Source organism: Pseudophryne corroboree, chromosome 6, assembly GCF_028390025.1.
Source record: "Pseudophryne corroboree isolate aPseCor3 chromosome 6, aPseCor3.hap2, whole genome shotgun sequence".
NCBI classification, from domain to species: Eukaryota; Metazoa; Chordata; class Amphibia; order Anura; family Myobatrachidae; genus Pseudophryne; species Pseudophryne corroboree.
Window position 1 is genome coordinate 140,252,178 of NC_086449.1, and position 18,746 is coordinate 140,270,923.

At 47.4% G+C, this 18,746-nt stretch overlaps 1 protein-coding gene across 1 annotated transcript in view; it reads right to left on the bottom strand.

Annotated features, from left to right (window-relative positions):
- Positions 1-18,746, bottom strand: part of DDX56 (DEAD-box helicase 56) — a 90,448-nt gene that overhangs the window by 47,455 nt on the left and 24,247 nt on the right. Inside the window, exon 2 of the mRNA XM_063931911.1 lies at positions 6,465-6,626. Within this exon, the coding sequence (XP_063787981.1) occupies positions 6,465-6,626 (162 nt within the window). The remainder of the gene's footprint in view (positions 1-6,464; positions 6,627-18,746) is intronic.

Sequence of the window (18,746 nt, forward strand, 5' to 3'; positions counted from 1 at the left end):
GAACTGAATAGAACACCGCTGCTCCCACCAACCACAACGGATTCCGCATGCTGACAGCCAGCCTCACATGAGACTCTAAGGAATAAGTGGTGAGCACAAAATTGTTTGGCGGTCGGGGGAGGTAGTAGCATAGCGCCCATCGTTTATACAGCTGAACATTCACCATCTAGTGAACACCATTCACATTCCCTAAAACAAATTGGGACTTTATAATTTGCCTTGGAGCGAACCAGCCACACTGATCTTTTGGATGTGGACATCTGTGCAGTATACAATTGGTATACAATATATGGCAGCGTGTAAGTAAATATCAGCAGTGAGAATAATTATTTGATAAAAATATGCATTGCATTTTTTATGCTTTTATTTTATGTGATTGAATAAAATGTTTATATAGTAATGATCAGTATCTAGCGCTCTCTTGTGATATTGCATGTTTCACAATTACTTTGTATCTATTTGAGTATCGCAGAATACTCATGTGGGAGCAGCTATAAGTATATAGATATCAGTATATCAATTCTATTATATAACTTGGGTGACCAACAGCTTTATTTTGTGCCTTATATCAGAGCGCCTGATTTGATAATTAGAGTCATAATTATCAAGCACTATAGTGTATTTATACCAAAGCTCCAAACCGGGCGGGAGAGTGCGGATGACTCTGCAGCACCGATTGAGCAAACATGAGGTCCTCATCAGCCAGGGTATCAAACTTGTAGAACTTTGCAAAAGTGTTTGAACCCGACGAAGTAGCTGCTCGGCAAATCTGTAATGCCGAGACGCCTCGGGCAGCCGCCGAAGATGAGCCCACCTTCCTAGTGGAATGGGCTTTCACCGATTTCGGTAACGGCAATCCAGCTGTAGAATGAGCCTGCGGAATCGTATTACAGATCCAGCGCGCAATAGTCTGCTTAGAAGCAGGAGCACCAACCTTGTTGGCCGCATATAGGACAAACAGCGCCTCTGTTTTTCTCACCCGAGCCATTCTGGCTACATAAATTTTCAAAGCTCTGACCACATCAAGAGACTTTGAATCAGCCAAGGCTTCAGTAGCCACAGGCACCACAATAGGTTGGTTCATATGAAACTAAGAAACCACCTTCGGTAGAAAATGTTGACGAGTTCTCAACTCCGCTCTATCCTCATGGAAAATTAGATAGGGGCTTTTGTAAGACAAAGCCGCCAATTCGGACACCCGCCTTGCGGACGCCAAGGCCAATAGCATGACCACTTTCCAAGTAAGAAATTTCAACTCAACCGTTTGTAAAGGTTCAAACCAATGTGACGTAAGGAACTGTAACACCACGTTAAGGTCCCATGGAGCCACTGGGGGCACAAATGGAGGTTGTATGTGTAGTACGCCTTTCATGAACATCAGAACTTCAGGAAGAGAGGCCAATTCCCTTTGAAAGAAAATTGATGAGGCTGAAATCTGCACTTTAATGGAGCCTAACTTCAGGCCCGCATCCACACCTGCTTGCAAAAAATGGAGAAACCGCCCCAGTTGAAACTCTTCCGTAGGAGCTTTCTTGGATTCACACCAAGACACATTTTCTCCAGATACGGTGATAATGCTTCGCCGTTACCTCCTTTCTAGTCTTAAGTAGGGTGGGGATGACTTCCCCGGGAATAGCCTTCCTAGCTAGGATTTGGCGTTCAACCGCCATGCCGTCAAACGCAACCGCGGTAAGTCCTGGAACACGGACGGTCTTTGCTGTAACAGATCCTCTCTTAGAGGAAGAGGCCAAGGATCTCCTGTGAGTAATTCCTGTATATCTGGATACCAGGCCCTCCTAGGCCAATCTGGAACAAAGAGTATCGCCTGAACCCTTGTTCTTCTCACGATCCTTAACACCTTTGGGATGAGCGGAAGTGGAGGGAACACACAGACCGACTGAAACACCCATGGCATCACCAGAGCGTCCACTGCTACTGCTTGAGGGTCCCTCGACCTGGAACAATATGTCTGAAGCTTCTTGTTGAGGCGTGACGCCATCATGTCTATTTGAGGAATTCCCCAATGACTTGTCACTTCTGCAAAGACCTCTTGATGAAGACCCCACTCTCCTGGGTGGAGATCGTGTCTGCTGAGGAAGTCTGCTTCCCAGTTGTCTACGCCTGGAATTAAGACCGCTGACAGGGCGCTTGCATGTTTTTCCGCCCAGCGAAGGATCTTGGTGGCCTCCCCCATCGCCACTCTGCTCTTTGTTCCACCCTGGCGGTTTATGTGCGCCACGGCTGTTATGTTGTCCGACTGAATCAGGACGGGCAGGTCGCGAAGAAGATGTTCCGCTTGTAGCAGGTCGTTGTAGATGGCCCTTAATTCCAGAATGTTTATGTGCAGACAAGCTTCCTGGCTTGACCATTTTCCCTGTGTGACTGCTCCCCAACCTCGGAGACTCGCGTCCGTGGTCACCAGAATCCAATCTTGGATGCCGAACCTGCGACCCTCTAGAACAGGGCTGGCCAAACCGGTCCTCGAGATCTACCAACAGTTCATGTTTTCCAGGCCTCCTGGAGATCTGTAGAATTGTCAGTTAGGAATGAATGCAACACATTAGTAATGACTACACCTGTGCACCAGCTAGGTGGTCTGGAAAATGTGTACTGTTGGTAGATCTCGAGGACTAGTTTAGCCAGCCCAGCTCTAGAAGGTGAGAACTTTGGAGCCACCACAGGAGAGAAACCCTGGCCCTGGGGGAGAGAGAGTTATTTTCCCGTGCATCTGCAGATGGGACCCTGACCACCTGTCCAGTAAGTCCCACTGAAATGTTCTTGCATGGAACCTGCCAAACGGAATGGCCTCGTAGGCCGCCACCATTTTCCCCAACACTCGAGTGCATTGATGCATCGACACTCTTGGCGGTTTCAGAAGTTCCTTGACCATGTTCTGGATTTCCTGAGCTTTTTCCAACGGGAGAAAAATCCTCTGCAGTTCCGTGTCCAGAATCATGCACAAAAACGACAACCGAGTTGTCGGAATCAACTGCAACTTTGGCAAATTCAGGAGCCAGCCATGCTGTTACTGCACCTGCAGTGAGAGCGCAACGTTTTTTAGTAATAGCTCCTGTGATCTCGCCTTTATAAGGAGATCGTCCAAGTACGGAATAATTGTGACCTCTTGCTTGCGCAGGAGCACCATCATTTCCGCCATTACCTTTGTGAAAATCCTCGGGGCCGTGGAAAGACCAAACGGCAATGTCTGAAACTGGTAGTGACAATCCTGCACAACGAACCTCAGGTACGCCTGATGAGGAGGATAAATGGGGACATGTAGGTAAGCATCCTTTATGTCGACTTACACCATAAAATCTCCCCCCTCCAGACTGGAGATCACCGCTCGGAGATATTCCATCTTGAATTTGAAACTTTTCAAATACACATTGAGGGATTTTAAATTCAGAATCGGTCTGACCGAGTCATCTGGCTTCGGGACCACGAACAGGCTTGAATAAAACCCATCTCCCCGCTGCGATGGGGGAACTTCGACAATGACTCGCTGCTGACACAGTTTTTGTATCGCCGTACACACTACCTCTCTTTCCGGAAGAGAAGCTGGCAAGGCAGATTTGAAAAATTGGCGTGGAGGCACATCTTGAAACTCCAGCTTGTATCCTTGGGTCACAATTTCCAGCACCCAAGGATCCAGGCCCGAGAAAACCCAGACCTGACTGAAGAGTTGAAGAGGCGCTCCCACCGGTGCGGACTCCCGCAGGGGAGCCCCAGAGTCATGCGGTGGATTTGGTATAAGCCTGGGAGGACTTCTGCTCCTGGGAGCCTGCCACAGCCGGCGATCTTTTTCCTCTACCCTTACCTCTTGCCGCAAGGAAAGATGACCCACGTCCTTTCCGGAATTTCTGCGACCGTAAGGACTGCATCTGATATGGGGGCGTTTTCTTTTGCTGTGGAGGAACAAAAGGCAGAAAACAGGACTTGCCCGCGGTAGCTGTAGAAACCAGGTCCGCGAGACCTTCACCAAACAAAACTCCACCCTTGTAGTTGAGAGCCTCCATAGCCTTCTTAGAATCAGCATCACCATTCCACTGATAAGTCCACAACGCCCTTATAGCAGAGACCACCATGGCATTGGCCCTTGATCCCAAAAGGCCAATATCTCTCGCCGTCTCTTTTAGATAGACTGCAGCGTCCCTGATATGACCCAGTGTCAAAAGCACGCTATCCCGAAGGGTCGCCATTTCAGTAGACGGTAGCGCCACTTTCTTGGACAATTGCGCTACAGCTTTGTCTACCGTGGGTGTCGCCTCCCACCCAACCCTATCCTGAGAAGGAAACGGGTATGCCATAGCAATTCTCCTGGGAATGTGCCACCTTTTGTCTGGCGTTTCCCAGGCTTTTTCAAAAAGGGCATTCAGTTCATGAGAGGGAGGAACATTACCTCCGGTTTCTTGCCCTTATACATACAGACCCTTGTCTCAGGGACAGCAGGGTCTTCGGTAATATGCGACACGTCTTTTATAGCCACAATCATGTACTGAATACTCTTAGCCACCTTAGGATGCAACTTTGCATCATTATAGTCGACACTGGAGTCAGAATCCGTGTCGGTATCAGTGTCTGCTACCTGGGTAAATTAATGTTTTTTGGACCCCGAGGGGGCCTGAGTGTGTGGTACCACGTCTCCCATGGACTGCCTCCATGCTTGGTTCTGAGACTCAGATTTGTCCAACCTCTTATGTAACAAAGCCACACTGTTATTCAACACATTCCACATGTCAACCCAATCAGCAGTCGGCGGTGCCGACAGAGTCGCACCTTCATTCTACTCAGCTCTCACACTAACCTCCTCCTGGGAAGAGCATTCAGTTTCTGCCATGTCGACACACACGTACCGCCACCCCCAAACACACTGGGCTAAAGGGGACAGACCCACAGCAAGGCCTTTCAGAGAGACAGAGAAGGAGTTTGCCAGCTCACACCCAGCGCCACACCTGTCTGAAAAGCACAATGCCCCAGACCTAGCAGCGCTTGTAATATAATACAACCAACACCAAAATGAAGTGCCCCCCCTTTGTTTTCAACACCCAGTTACTTGTGACAGCAGCGGAAGGGCCAGGAGCAGCGTCTCTGCAACAAGCTGTGGAGAGAAAATGGCGCTGGTCAGAGCGGCGGAGGAAGCCCCGCCCCTAAAAGGCGCGCTTCGGTCCCGTTGAGATTATACTGGCGGGGGACACAAATAATGCCTATGCACCTTAAAATAGCCAGATAGTGTATAAAAGAGGTTTTTATTGCAGCACAGGGCGCGCCCCCTGCGCCCTGCACCCATGCAGTGCCTGTGTGAGCGGGAGCAATGGTGCGCAGCGCGACCGCTGCGCGGTACCTCAGGAAGACTGAAGTCTTCTGCCGCCTTCCGATGTCTTCTTTGCTTCGGTTACTCACCTGTCTTCGATCTTCTTGGTCTGTGAGGGGGCTGGCGGCGTGGCTCCGGGAGCGAGCAGCTAGGCGACCCAAGTGATCGGACCCTCTGGAGCTAATGGTGTCCAGTAGCCTAAGAAGCAGAGCCTATCAGTCTCACAGAAGTAGGTCTGCTTCTCTCCCCTCAGTCCCACGAAGCAGGGAGCCTGTTGCCAGCAGTGCTCCCTGAAAATAATAAAGCTAACAAAAGTCTTTTTAGAGAAACTCAGTAGAGCTCCCCTCGAGTGTGACCAGCCACCTCTGGGAACAGAATCTAACTGAGGTCTGGAGGAGGGGCATAGAGGGAGGAGCCAGTTCACACCCATTCAAAGTCTTATAGTGTGCCCATGTCTCCTGCGCATCCCGTCTATACCCCATGGTCCTTTTGGAGTCCCCAGCATCCTCTAGGAAGAAGGAGAAATAAGAATATCAGGAGGACCCACCATTGCTTATTCTAGCACTCATCTCCAGGCAATATGCTAAAAGTGTGGATCAGCATCACTTGTTTGTAGACAACTCTTTACAGTGTACAGAAGTTGGAGAGACCACCTTAGTTACTGTATATAATATACATGCACAGCACAAAAAGTTATGGAGAGCCGTGATGCATCAGCAAGTTGCTCTATAGCTGTGGGTGATTACAACAAGGACTGTTAGTGGTAAACATGGGAGATGCCTATTGTAAGCTACACCATACACCAGTGTTTCCCAGACAGTGTCCTCGGCTGTCCACGTATGGGCAACACCTGTTTGAATCAAAATAGGCAAGGTATGAATTAGGTCACCTGTCCTCAAGCTGAAGCAAGGATAGTCTTAAGACCCAGAAAGTTAGGGTGCCTTGAGGACCCAGTTTGGGAAACACTACCATAATGTAACTCTGTAGCAGACACACAATGGGCGCATTTCATAAAAGTCACACTTTTATTAAGTGGACTCCTTTTGACCCAAATCTTTAAATAAAAAATAAAAAATCAGGCAGAAAGCTGATGGATATTATTACAGCAGCATCACAAGAATGATTAAAGCACAGATCACTAAGGTACACATACCATCTTAGACTGAAGAAGATTCTGTATTATGGGAATTAAGTAAGCTGCAGTTTTCCCAGAGCCTGTCCTTGCTCGTGCCAGAAGGTCCTTGCCGTCCATGGCCAGGGGAATGGCCTTCTCCTGGATTAAGGTTGGCTTGGCCCATCCTAAATCTGCAATGGCCTGCAGAGACATCAGAACACAATTGTAAAGTGTTGCTGAGTATGCAAATGTACACTGCGCACCAGATCCATGCTGAACTTTACACTATATTTTGAACCTTCAGTTAATAATGGGTTCAATCTCAAATTAGAAGTAGAGTTACTATGTTTTAGAATGCTATAAGGTAAATTTCTCAACAGTTTAGAAATGCAGGCTACTGTACCACAACTCAGCACCCCCCCCCCCCCCCCCCTTGGGACACAATCTCGTGGATTTCTGTACGTAAAACCCCCGGAGTCTAGAGGTACTGCAAGTGTGGCATATAACTAATTACTTACACTGCAGGATAATTTCTGGCTATTAAGATTTACCCCTATAAATGTGACCAACATTCTGAAATAATACCACTGCTTACTCCAGTTTATCGACCTTTCACATGATTCAACTAACATTTGAATGCAATATTTAGGCATATAGGGGGGACAGCAACTGTTTTGGGCATCTGGGCGCCCATTAAATATCCTGCTTGTCACTCCCAAATAGACAGTATATAGCAGGCATTCCCAACCACGGTCCTCAAGGCACACCAACAGTGCAGGTTTTAGTGATATCCAGGCTTCAGCACAGGTGACTTAATTAGTAGCTCAGTTATTTTGATTTAACCATCTGTGCTGCAGCCTGGATATCACTAAAACCTGCACTGTTGGTGTGCCTTGAGGACCGTGGTTGGGAATGCCTGGTATATAGTATCGTATAGTGGCTAAACCTGTCTAAAGCCCTGGTTAGGGTGCCCTACTAGTTAGGGTGCATACTCTTCTCACCCCCTCAGGAGGCTGCGAGAAGATGTGTCCCCACAGCATTTGCACTTGAATGGAGCAACAATTGAATTGCACCTTCAGGCGCCATCTAGTGGCAGCTCCGGGGAAAACAGTTGAATCGTCCGCATAGAATACAAGACAAAACAAAATGATCTGGTCAGTATTTCTATTACGGCACCACTAGGATAAAAGTTTTGTATTTAGAAATTTAGAAAAACATTAAATGAAGTAAATTGTGCCAACCGGTCATCCTTAAGGTGTGTACACACAGTGAGATTTTGGTTATGCCCGATTCTTACTATGCGATTGGACTGTGGTTGGTATCGCAAGCCAAGATGACTGTGCTTGCAATACTGGCTATGTACAATTTTGGCTAATGGTGGGTACACACTGATAGATATATCTGCAGATGAACTGATCTGCAGATATATCTATGGACGGATCGGGCAGTGTGCTGTGCATACACACTGCCCGATCCGTCGGGGACTGACGTCATGAACTGGGCGGGCGTTACACTCGCCCGCCCAGTTCACTTGTCAATCACCGACGGCCGCCGCAGCTTGTGCACTGGCGGGCAGCTGGTCGGCCGTACACACACAGCGATGCACCAATATATTGGTAGATATATTGGCCGTCGGCTGTGCTGCAGGGCCAAACGCGATATGTCTGTGAACGACGGAGTTCACAGACATATCGCCCGTACACACTGGCCGACTGACCCGCGATATATCGGCCAGTGTGTACGGGCCTTAAGGGTCAATTCTGACTATATCTAGTTTAAAAGTAGTCAAAATTGACTTGCCTGCACTGTCTATCTAGGCTTGCGATAACGACCTCGCGGGACCGCGTATGTGTATAGCATTGGGATTGCAAAGTGACTTTCACTTTGCGATCTGCACTAACTTTCCAATCGCAAGCACAAATCTCACCGTGTGTACACACCTTTAGGGTAATTTACATAGTATTCGAGGTTGAAAAGAGGCAAAATGCCCATCATGCTCAACCTGTATTAAGTTGATTTTACTGTACCTGCTGAAGAATGTTTTATGACTAGTTAACAACTGCATATCATGTTACACCAGGATTAACAACTTCAATATTTTAAATTTTGTAACCTTGGATATCCTTTTCAATTAGAAATTCATCCAATCGCCTTTTAAATGCATTTACAGTGTCCACCATTACCACCTTCCCCAGCAAGGAACTCCAAATCCTTATTGCCCTAATACTGAAGAACCCTTTCCTCCGTTGCATGCAGAATTTTCTCTCCTCCAGCCGCGAGTGCCCACGTGTCCTAAACAGAGTTCTCTTAATAAATAATTCCACTGATAACTCTTTGTAGTGCTCCTTTACATATCTGAAGACATTAAAAATGTCTCCTCTTAGACGCCTCTTTTCCAGTGTATACATGTTCAACCTACAGTAGTAAGCCTTTCTTCGTAATCCAGTCCCTCTAGCCCTTTAATCAATTTAGTAGCTTGCCTTTGAACCTTTTCGAGTTCACCGATATCTTTCTTATACCGTGGTGCTCCAAACTGAACACAATATTCCAGGTGCGGACGTACCAATGAGTTGTACAGCGGCAGAATTACATCCTTGTCCCTGTCTCATTTCCCCGTTTTATGCATGCCAACACTCTACTTGCCTTCTCTACTGCACTTTGACATTGTATACGGTTATTAAGTCTATTATCAATGAGTACCCTCAAATCCTTTACCAAAACGGTTACCCCTAGACTTTCCCCGTTAAATATGTAGGATGCAAGTTTGTTTTTAGTCCCGAAATGCATAACCTTGCATTTTTCTATACTGAACCTCATTCTCCATTTAGACGCCCAGATTTCAAGTTTAGATAAGTCATTCTGCAGAGACTCTACATCTATTTCTGAATTAATTACCCTACACAGTTTAGTATCAAATCTGCAAAGATTGACACTGTGCTTTCCAGGCCTATTTCTAGGTCAGTGGTTTCCAAACTTTTTTGAATCACGGCGCCCTAGAATATCAGAATTTTTTTCACGGCACCCCTAGGCCAAAAATTTCTTATTGAGAAATTTAGAAAGAAATATTACATTAAGTAGATCGCGTTTATATATGTCAGCTGTGTGGTGAGGGACAAGATTTGCTTCTGTTTGGCCACATATTTTATGACTGGCAGCCACCAGCACTGGTCTTGCCTATTATATTGACCATGAATAATTTGAATTGGTCCTGGACCTCCAACCCAGGGCACCCCTGCAAGTGTCCCGAGGCACCCCAGGGAGCCACGGCACACAGTTTGGGAACCTCTGTTCTAGGTCATTGATAAATATGTTGAACAGTAGTGGCCCGAGAACGGACCCCTGTGGTATTCCGCTGACTACTGAAGTCCAGCTTGAGGACTTCCCGTTGACCACTACTCGCTGAACCCTGTTTTCCAGCCAGTTACTTATCCATGTACAAATAGTTTTTCTTAGGCCAAGCTCTTTTAAATTTGATGATTAATCTCCTGTGAGGCACTGTATCGAAGGCTTTTGCAAAATCTAAGTAGACCACATCCACTGTTTTTCCTTGGTCAAGATTGTCGCTTACTTCCTCATAGAAGTTAACTAAGTTAGTTTGACATGATCTGTCCCTCACAAACCAATGCTGGTTCTTGCTAATAATTTTAGTGGTCAGCAGATACTCCTGTATGCTATCCCTTAGAATCCCTTCCAATATTTTCCCCACTATAGATGTCAAACTACTCGGCCTGTAGTTACCCGGATGATTTCTGGATCCCTTTTTAAATAATGGCACTACCTCTGCTATACACCAATCCTTCGGTACCATGCCAGATCTAATTGAACTATTGAAAATAAAGTATAGGTGTCTTGCTAGTTGTGACCTAAGCTCCATAAGAACCTTCGGATGAAGTCCATCCAGGCCACATGATTTATTAATCTTTATTTTGCGTAATCTCTCCCTGACTACTTCTTCCCATAAACAAGTATCTATCTGTAATCTCTCTCTCTCTCTCTACTGGTATTTTTTCTTCACTCTTCAAGCATGCAGTGATTACTCCCATTTTAAAAAAAACTAAATTCTGACCCTAATGCTCTCTCAAACTACCGCCCTATCTCTCAGTTCCCTTGTCTCTCTAAGCTACTTGAAAGACTTGCCTACACTCGACTCACACACTTTCTTAACTCATACACTTTATTGGACCCACTTCAGTCAGGCTTCCATTCCCAATACTCCACAGAGACAGCACTGACTAAAGTGGTTAATGATTTGGTCACTACGAAGTCTAAAGGCCATTACTCACTACTTATTCTTCTAGATCTATCTGCTGTAATTGACACTGTAAACCACTCTCTTCTCATACAGACACTACAATCCCTAGGTCTTAAAGACACAGCCCTTTCTTGGTTCCTATCCTGCCTATCTAATCGCTCCTTCAGTGTTCGCTTCTCTGAATCTACCTCCTCTTCACTAACTCTCAGTTGGAGTACCGCAAGGCTCAATCTTGGGTCCTCTGCTTTTCTCTATCTATACCTCATCTCTTGGTAAACTAATCAACTCTTTTGGATTTCAGTATCATCTGTACACAGATGATACTCAAATCTACCTATCCTCCCCTGACTTGTCCCTATCTGTACTGGACCGTGTCACTGAATGGCTTTCTGCCATTTCATCCTGGATGACATCTCGCCACCTCAAACTTAATATTTCAAAGACAGAGTTATATTTCCACTGGCCAATAGTAGGTACTAACATGATCTCTCTATCACTGCTGAAAACTCGACTATCTACCCTACCCCACAAGCTCGCTGCCTAGGTGTCATCCTTGACTCTGATCTGTCCTTTGTTCCCCACATTCAATGTCTCAAGATCATGTTACATGCATCTAAAAAACATATCCAAAATACGACCATACCTTACACAAGACACTGCTAAAACTCTAATCCACGCTTTCATTATCTCCCGATTATTGCAATAGTCTCCTAACTGGTCTTCCCAAAACGAGACTCTCACCACTACAATCCATTCTGAATGCAGCGACAAGGCTAATCTTCCTCGCTATACGTTCGTCTGCAGATCCACTCTGTCAGTTCCTCCATTGGTTACCTGTATTCTACTGCATTCAATATAAAATACTTTTACTCACACACAAGGCCATTAACCAAAATACACCAACGTACATCACTTTGCTTATCTCAAAATATCTCCCAACCCGACCTCTTCGCTCTTCACAAGATCTCCGTCTCTAATCCACACTCATTACTCGCTCCCACTCACAATTGCAAGACTTTCATCGGGCTGCACCCACTCTGTGGAAGCACTACCACACACAATAAGACTCTCCTCTAGTCTCCAAACCTTCAAGCGTTCCCTGAAAACTCACCTCTTCAGGCAAGCGTATCAAATTCCAGAACCGCCCACATAACTTTCATAAACCTTCCTATCAAATTGCATCCACTCTGCACAGTCCACACATATCTTCTCATTCTTCACTTTCCCTTCCTCACGAACCCGGTTCATCATTGCTGTGTGACCATATCATACAGCCTACCAAGAACCTTTGCAATCTGGCGGACAACTATGCAATAGATAGCACCTTTGCTTGTGTACACATGCATATTTCCCTATAGATTGTAAGCTTGCGAGCAGGGCCTTCCTACCTCTATGTTTGTTATTACCCAGTTTGTTATATCATTGTTATTTCCACTTGTAAAGCACAACGGAATTTGCTGCGCTATATAAGAAAAACTGTTAATAAATAAATAAATAACCACAAATCATTACTGTCACTATCGCTATGCACTACTCCCACCGTCCGTTCTTCTCTGGTGAACATGTGGTGGTGTACAGTTCTGCTTCTGATTGTCCACATGTTTTATGATTGGCAGCCACTACCACTGGTTTTTCCATAAATCCAAGTGATACCATCACTTTGGCTATAAATAATTTGATTTGGTCCTGGACCACTAACCCGAGGCACCCCTGCAAGAGCCTTGCAGCACCCAGTTTGGGAACCACGGCTCTATACAGATACAAGACTCTACAATTCCCAACATGACCACTTTATATGATCATAACACAGTTCTATTACACTCTACACAAACATAGGGCCCTGCACCTCTCAAAACAACCTGAACACTGGACATTATCAGGATACATTTCTATTACATCAGTGTTTTCCCCAGGATCAATTTCCCGGGTGCTCCACTCGCCTGTTTTTTTACATGTCACCTGGTGCTGTCCTCAAAATCAGAGTAGCACTGCACTTACCCTGCTTGTAACAACAGTAATGTAACGTAAATCTCTCTCCCTGTCTTTGAGAGGCAGGGAGTGGTTTGGATGGTGGGACCATTGCAGAAAAGCTTGACAGAGTGTGCAGACAGGTACTGTGTCTCAGCGTGCATTGTTGGATACAAGTGGGGGACAGTTCTATCCGTTTCCAGCTGGCACGTGTCTTTAAAAAAAATAAAAAAATAAGAATTTACTTACCGATAATTCTATTTCTCGTAGTCCGTAGTGGATGCTGGGAACTCCGTAAGGACCATGGGGAATAGCGGCTCCGCAGGAGACTGGGCACAAAAGTAAAAGCTTTAGGACTACCTGGTGTGCACTGGCTCCTCCCCCTATGACCCTCCTCCAAGCCTCAGTTAGGATGCTGTGCCCGGACAAGCGTACACAATAAGGAAGGATTTTGAATCCCGGGTAAGACTCATACCAGCCACACCAATCACACCGTACAACCTGTGATCTGAACCCAGTTAACAGCATGATAAACAGAGGAGCCTCTGAAAAGATGGCTCACAACAATAATAACCCGATTTATGTAACAATAACTATGTACAAGTATTGCAGACAATCCGCACTTGGGATGGGCGCCCAGCATCCACTACGGACTACGAGAAATAGAATTATCGGTAAGTAAATTCTTATTTTCTATGACGTCCTAGTGGATGCTGGGAACTCCGTAAGGACCATGGGTATTATACCAAAGCTCCCAAACGGGCGGGAGAGTGCGGATGACTCTGCAGCACCGAATGAGAGAACTCCAGGTCCTCCTCAGCCAGGGTATCAAATTTGTAGAATTTAGCAAACGTGTTTGCCCCTGACCAAGTAGCTGCTCGGCAAAGTTGTAAAGCCGAGATCCCTCGGGCAGCCGCCCAAGATGAGCCCACTTTCCTTGTGGAATGGGCTTTTACAGATTTTGGCTGTGGCAGGCCTGCCACAGAATGTGCAAGCTGAATTGTACTACAAATCCAACGAGCAATCGTCTGCTTAGAAGCAGGAGCACCCAGCTTGTTGGGTGCATACAGGATAAACAGCGAGTCAGATTTTCTGACTCCAGCCGTCCTGGAAACATATATTTTCAGGGCCCTGACTACGTCCAGCAACTTGGAGTCCTCCAAGTCCCTAGTAGCCGCAGGTATCACAATAGGCTGGTTCAAGTGAAACGCTGAAACCACCTTAGGGAGAAATTGAGGACGAGTCCTCAATTCTGCCCTGTCCGTATGAAAAATTAGGTAAGGGCTTTTATAGGATAAAGCCGCCAATTCTGAGACACGCCTGGCTGAAGCCAGGGCTAACAGCATTACCACTTTCCATGTGAGATATTTTAAGTCCACAGTGGTGAGTGGTTCAAACCAATGTGATTTTAGGAACCCCAAAACTACATTGAGATCCCAAGGTGCCACTGGAGGCACAAAAGGAGGCTGTATATGCAGTACCCCCTTGACAAACGTCTGAACTTCAGGAACTGAAGCCATTTCTTTCTGGAAGAAAATCGACAGGGCCGAAATTTGAACCTTAATGGACCCTAATTTTAGGCCCATAGACAGTCCTGTTTGCAGGAAATGCAGGAAACGACCCAGTTGAAATTCCTCTGTAGGGGCCTTCCTGGCCTCACACCACGCAACATATTTACGCCAAATACGGTGATAATGTTGCACGGTTACATCCTTCCTGGCTTTGATCAGGGTAGGGATGACTTCATCCGGAATGCCTTTTTCCTTCAGGATCCGGCGTTCAACCGCCATGCCGTCAAACGCAGCCGCGGTAAGTCTTGGAACAGACAGGGTCCCTGCTGGAGCAGGTCCTTTCTTAGAGGTAGAGGCCACGGGTCCTCCGTGAGCATCTCTTGAAGTTCCGGGTACCAAGTCCTTCTTGGCCAATCCGGAGCCACGAGTATAGTCCTTACTCCTCTCCTTCTTATGATTCTCAGTACCTTGGGTATGAGAGGCAGAGGAGGGAACACATACACTGACTGGTACACCCACGGTGTTACCAGAGCGTCCACAGCTATTGCCCGAGGGTCCCTTGACCTGGCGCAATATCTGTCTAGTTTTTTGTTGAGGCGGGACGCCATCATGTCCACCTTTGGTTTTTCCCAACGGTTCACAATCATGTGGAAGACTTTTGGGTGAAGTCCCCACTCCCCCGGGTGGAGGTCGTGTCTGCTGAGGAAGTCTGCATCCCAGTTGTCCACTCCCGGAATGAACACTGCTGACAGTGCTATCACATGATTTTCCGCCCAGCGAAGAATCCTTGCAACTTCTGCCATTGCCCTCCTGCTTCTTGTGCCGCCCTGTCTGTTTACGTGGGCGACTGCCGTGATGTTGTCCAACTGGATCAACACCGGCTGACCCTGAAGCAGAGGCCTTGCTTGACTTAGGGCATTGTAAATGGCCCTTAGTTCCAGGATATTTATGTGAAATGACGTTTCCATGCTTGACCACAAGCCCTGGAAATTTCTTCCCTGTGTGACTGCTCCCCAGCCTCTCAGGCTGGCATCCGTGGTCATCAGGACCCAGTCCTGAATGCCGAATCTGCGGCCCTCTAGAAGATGAGCACTCTGCAACCACCACAGGAGAGACACCCTTGTCCTTGGAGACAGGGTTTTCCGCTGATGCATCTGAAGATGCGATCCGGACCATTTGTCCAGCAGATCCCACTGAAAAGTTCTTGCGTGGAATCTGCCGAATGGAATCGCTTCGTAAGAAGCCACCATTTTTCTTAGGACCCTTGTGCATTGATGCACTGACACTTGGCCTGGTTTTAGGAGGTTCCTGACTAGCTCGGCTAACTCCCTGGCTTTCTCCTCCGGGAGAAACACCTTTTTCTGTACTGTGTCCAGAATCATCCCTAGGAACAGCAGACGTGTCGTCGGAATCAGCTGCGATTTTGGAATATTTAGAATCCACCCGTGCTGTCGTAGTACTACTTGAGATAGTGCTACTCCGACCTCTAACTGTTCCCTGGACCTTGCCCTTATCAGGAGATCGTCCAAGTAAGGGATAATTAAGACGCCTTTTCTTCGAAGAAGAATCATCATTTCGGCCATTACCTTGGTAAAGACCCGGGGTGCCGTGGACAATCCAAACGGCAGCGTCTGAAACTGATAGTGACAGTTCTGTACCACAAACCTGAGGTACCCTTGGTGAGAAGGGCAAATTGGGACATGGAGGTAAGCATCCTTGATGTCCAGAGACACCATATAGTCCCCTTCTTCCAGGTTCGCTATCACTGCTCTGAGTGACTCCATCTTGAATTTGAACCTTTGTATGCAAGTGTTCAAGGATTTCAGATTTAAAATAGGTCTCACCGAGCCGTCCGGCTTCGGTACCACAAACAGCGTGGAATAATACCCCTTTCCCTGTTGTAGGAGGGGTACCTTGATTATCACCTGCTGGGAATACAGCTTGTGAATGGCTTCCAATACCGCCTCCCTGTTGGAGGGAGACGTTGGTAAAGCAGACTTCAGGAACCGGCGAGGGGGAGACGTCTCGAATTCCAATTTGTACCCCTGAGATACTACCTGCAGGATCCAGGGGTCCACTTGCGAGTGAGCCCACTGCGCGCTGAAATTCTTGAGACGACCCCCCACCGTACCCGAGTCCGCTTGTAAGGCCCCAGCGTCATGCTGAGGACTTGGCAGAAGCGGGGGAGGGCTTCTGTTCCTGGGAAGAGGCTGCCTGCTGCAGTCTTTTTCCCCTTCCTCTGCCCCGGGGCAGATATGAGTGGCCTTTTGCCCGCTTGCCCTTATGGGGACGAAAGGACTGAGCCTGAAAAGACGGTGTCTTTTTCTGCTGAGAGGTGACCTGGGGTAAAAAGGTGGATTTCCCAGCCGTTGCCGTGGCCACCAGGTCCGATAGACCGACCCCAAATAACTCCTCCCCTTTATACGGCAATACTTCCATATGCCGTTTGGAATCCGCATCACCTGACCACTGCCGCGTCCATAACCCTCTTCTGGCAGAAATGGACAGCGCACTTACTCTTGATGCCAGAGTGCAAATATCCCTATGTGCATCTCGCATATATAGAAATGCATCCTTTAAATGCTCTATAGTCAATAATATACTGTCCCTGTCCAGGGTATCAATATTTTCAGTCAGGGAATCCGACCAAGCCACCCCAGCACTGCACATCCAGGCTGAGGCGATTGCTGGTCGCAGTATAACACCAGTATGTGTGTATATACTTTTTAGGATATTTTCCAGCTTCCTATCAGCTGGCTCCTTGAGGGCGGCCGTATCAGGAGACGGTAACGCCACTTGTTTTGATAAGCGTGTGAGCGCCTTATCTACCCTAGGGGGTGTTTCCCAACGCGCCCTAACCTCTGGCGGGAAAGGGTATAATGCCAATAATTTTTTAGAAATTAGCAGTTTTTTATCGGGGGAAACCCATGCTTCACCACACACCTCATTTAATTCATCTGATTCAGGAAAAACTACGGGTAGTTTTTTCACACCCCACATAATACCCTTTTTTGTGGTACTTGTAGTATCAGAAATGTTCAAAACCTCCTTCATTGCCGTGATCATGTAACGTGTGGCCCTACTGGAAAACACGTTTGTTTCCTCACCGTCGACACTGGAGTCAGTGTCCGTGTCTGGGTCTGTGTCGACCATCTGAGGTAACGGGCGCTTTAGAGCCCCTGACGGTGTTTGAGACGCCTGGACAGGTAATAACTGATTTGCCGGCTGTCTCATGTCGTCAACAGTCTTTTGTAAAGTGCTGACGCGATCACGTAATTCCTTCCATAAGACCATCCAGTCAGGTGTCGACTCCCTAGGGGGTGACATCACTATTACAGGCAATTGCTCCGCCTCCATACCATTTTCCTCCTCATACATGTCGACACAAACGTACCGACACACAGCACACACACAGGGAATGCTCTGATAGAGGACAGGACCCCACTAGCCCTTTGGGGAGACAGAGGGAGAGTTTGCCAGCACACACCAGAGCGCTATATATATACAGGGATAACCTTATATAAGTGTTTTTCCCTTATATAGCTGCTGTATTGATTAATCTGCCAAATTAGTGCCCCCCCTCTCTTGTTTTACCCTGTTTCTGTAGTGCAGGACTGCAGGGGAGAGTCAGGGAGACGTCCTTCCAGCGGAGCTGTGAGGGAAAATGGCGCTTGTGTGCTGAGGAGATAGGCTTCGCCCCCTTCTCGGCGGCCTTTCTCCCGCTTTTTTAAGGAAAAACTGGCAGGGGTTAAATGCATCCATATAGCCCAGGAGCTATATGTGATGTATTTTTCGCCATCTAAGGTGTTTTTATTGCGTCTCAGGGCGCCCCCCCCCCAGCGCCCTGCACCCTCAGTGACCGGAGTGTGAAGTGTGCTGAGAGCAATGGCGCACAGCTGAGGTGCTGTGCGCTACCTTATTGAAGACAGGACGTCTTCTGCCGCCGATTTCCCGGACCTCTTCTGTCTTCTGGCTCTGTAAGGGGGCCGGCGGCGCGGCTCTGGGACCCATCCATGGCTGGGCCTGTGATCGTCCCTCTGGAGCTAATGTCCAGTAGCCTAAGAAGCCCAATCCACTCTGCACGCAGGTGAGTTCGCTTCTTCTCCCCTTAGTCCCTCGGTGCAGTGAACCTGTTGCCAGCAGGACTCACTGAAAATAAAAAACCTATACTTAAACTTTTTCACTAAGCAGCTCAGGAGAGCCACCTAGTGTGCACCCTTCTCGTTCGGGCACAAAAATCTAACTGAGGCTTGGAGGAGGGTCATAGGGGGAGGAGCCAGTGCACACCAGGTAGTCCTAAAGCTTTTACTTTTGTGCCCAGTCTCCTGTGGAGCCGCTATTCCCCATGGTCCTTACGGAGTTCCCAGCATCCACTAGGACGTCAGAGAAATAAAAAGATTTTAAACCGGTAAATCTTTTTCTCCTAGTCCGCAGAGGATGCTGGGGACTCCGTAAGGACCATGGGGTATAGACGGGCTCCGCAGGAGACATGGGCACTATAAAGACTTTAGAATGGGTGTGCACTGGCTCCTCCCTCTATGCCCCTCCTCCAGACCTCAGTTAGAGAAACTGTGCCCAGAGGAGACGAAC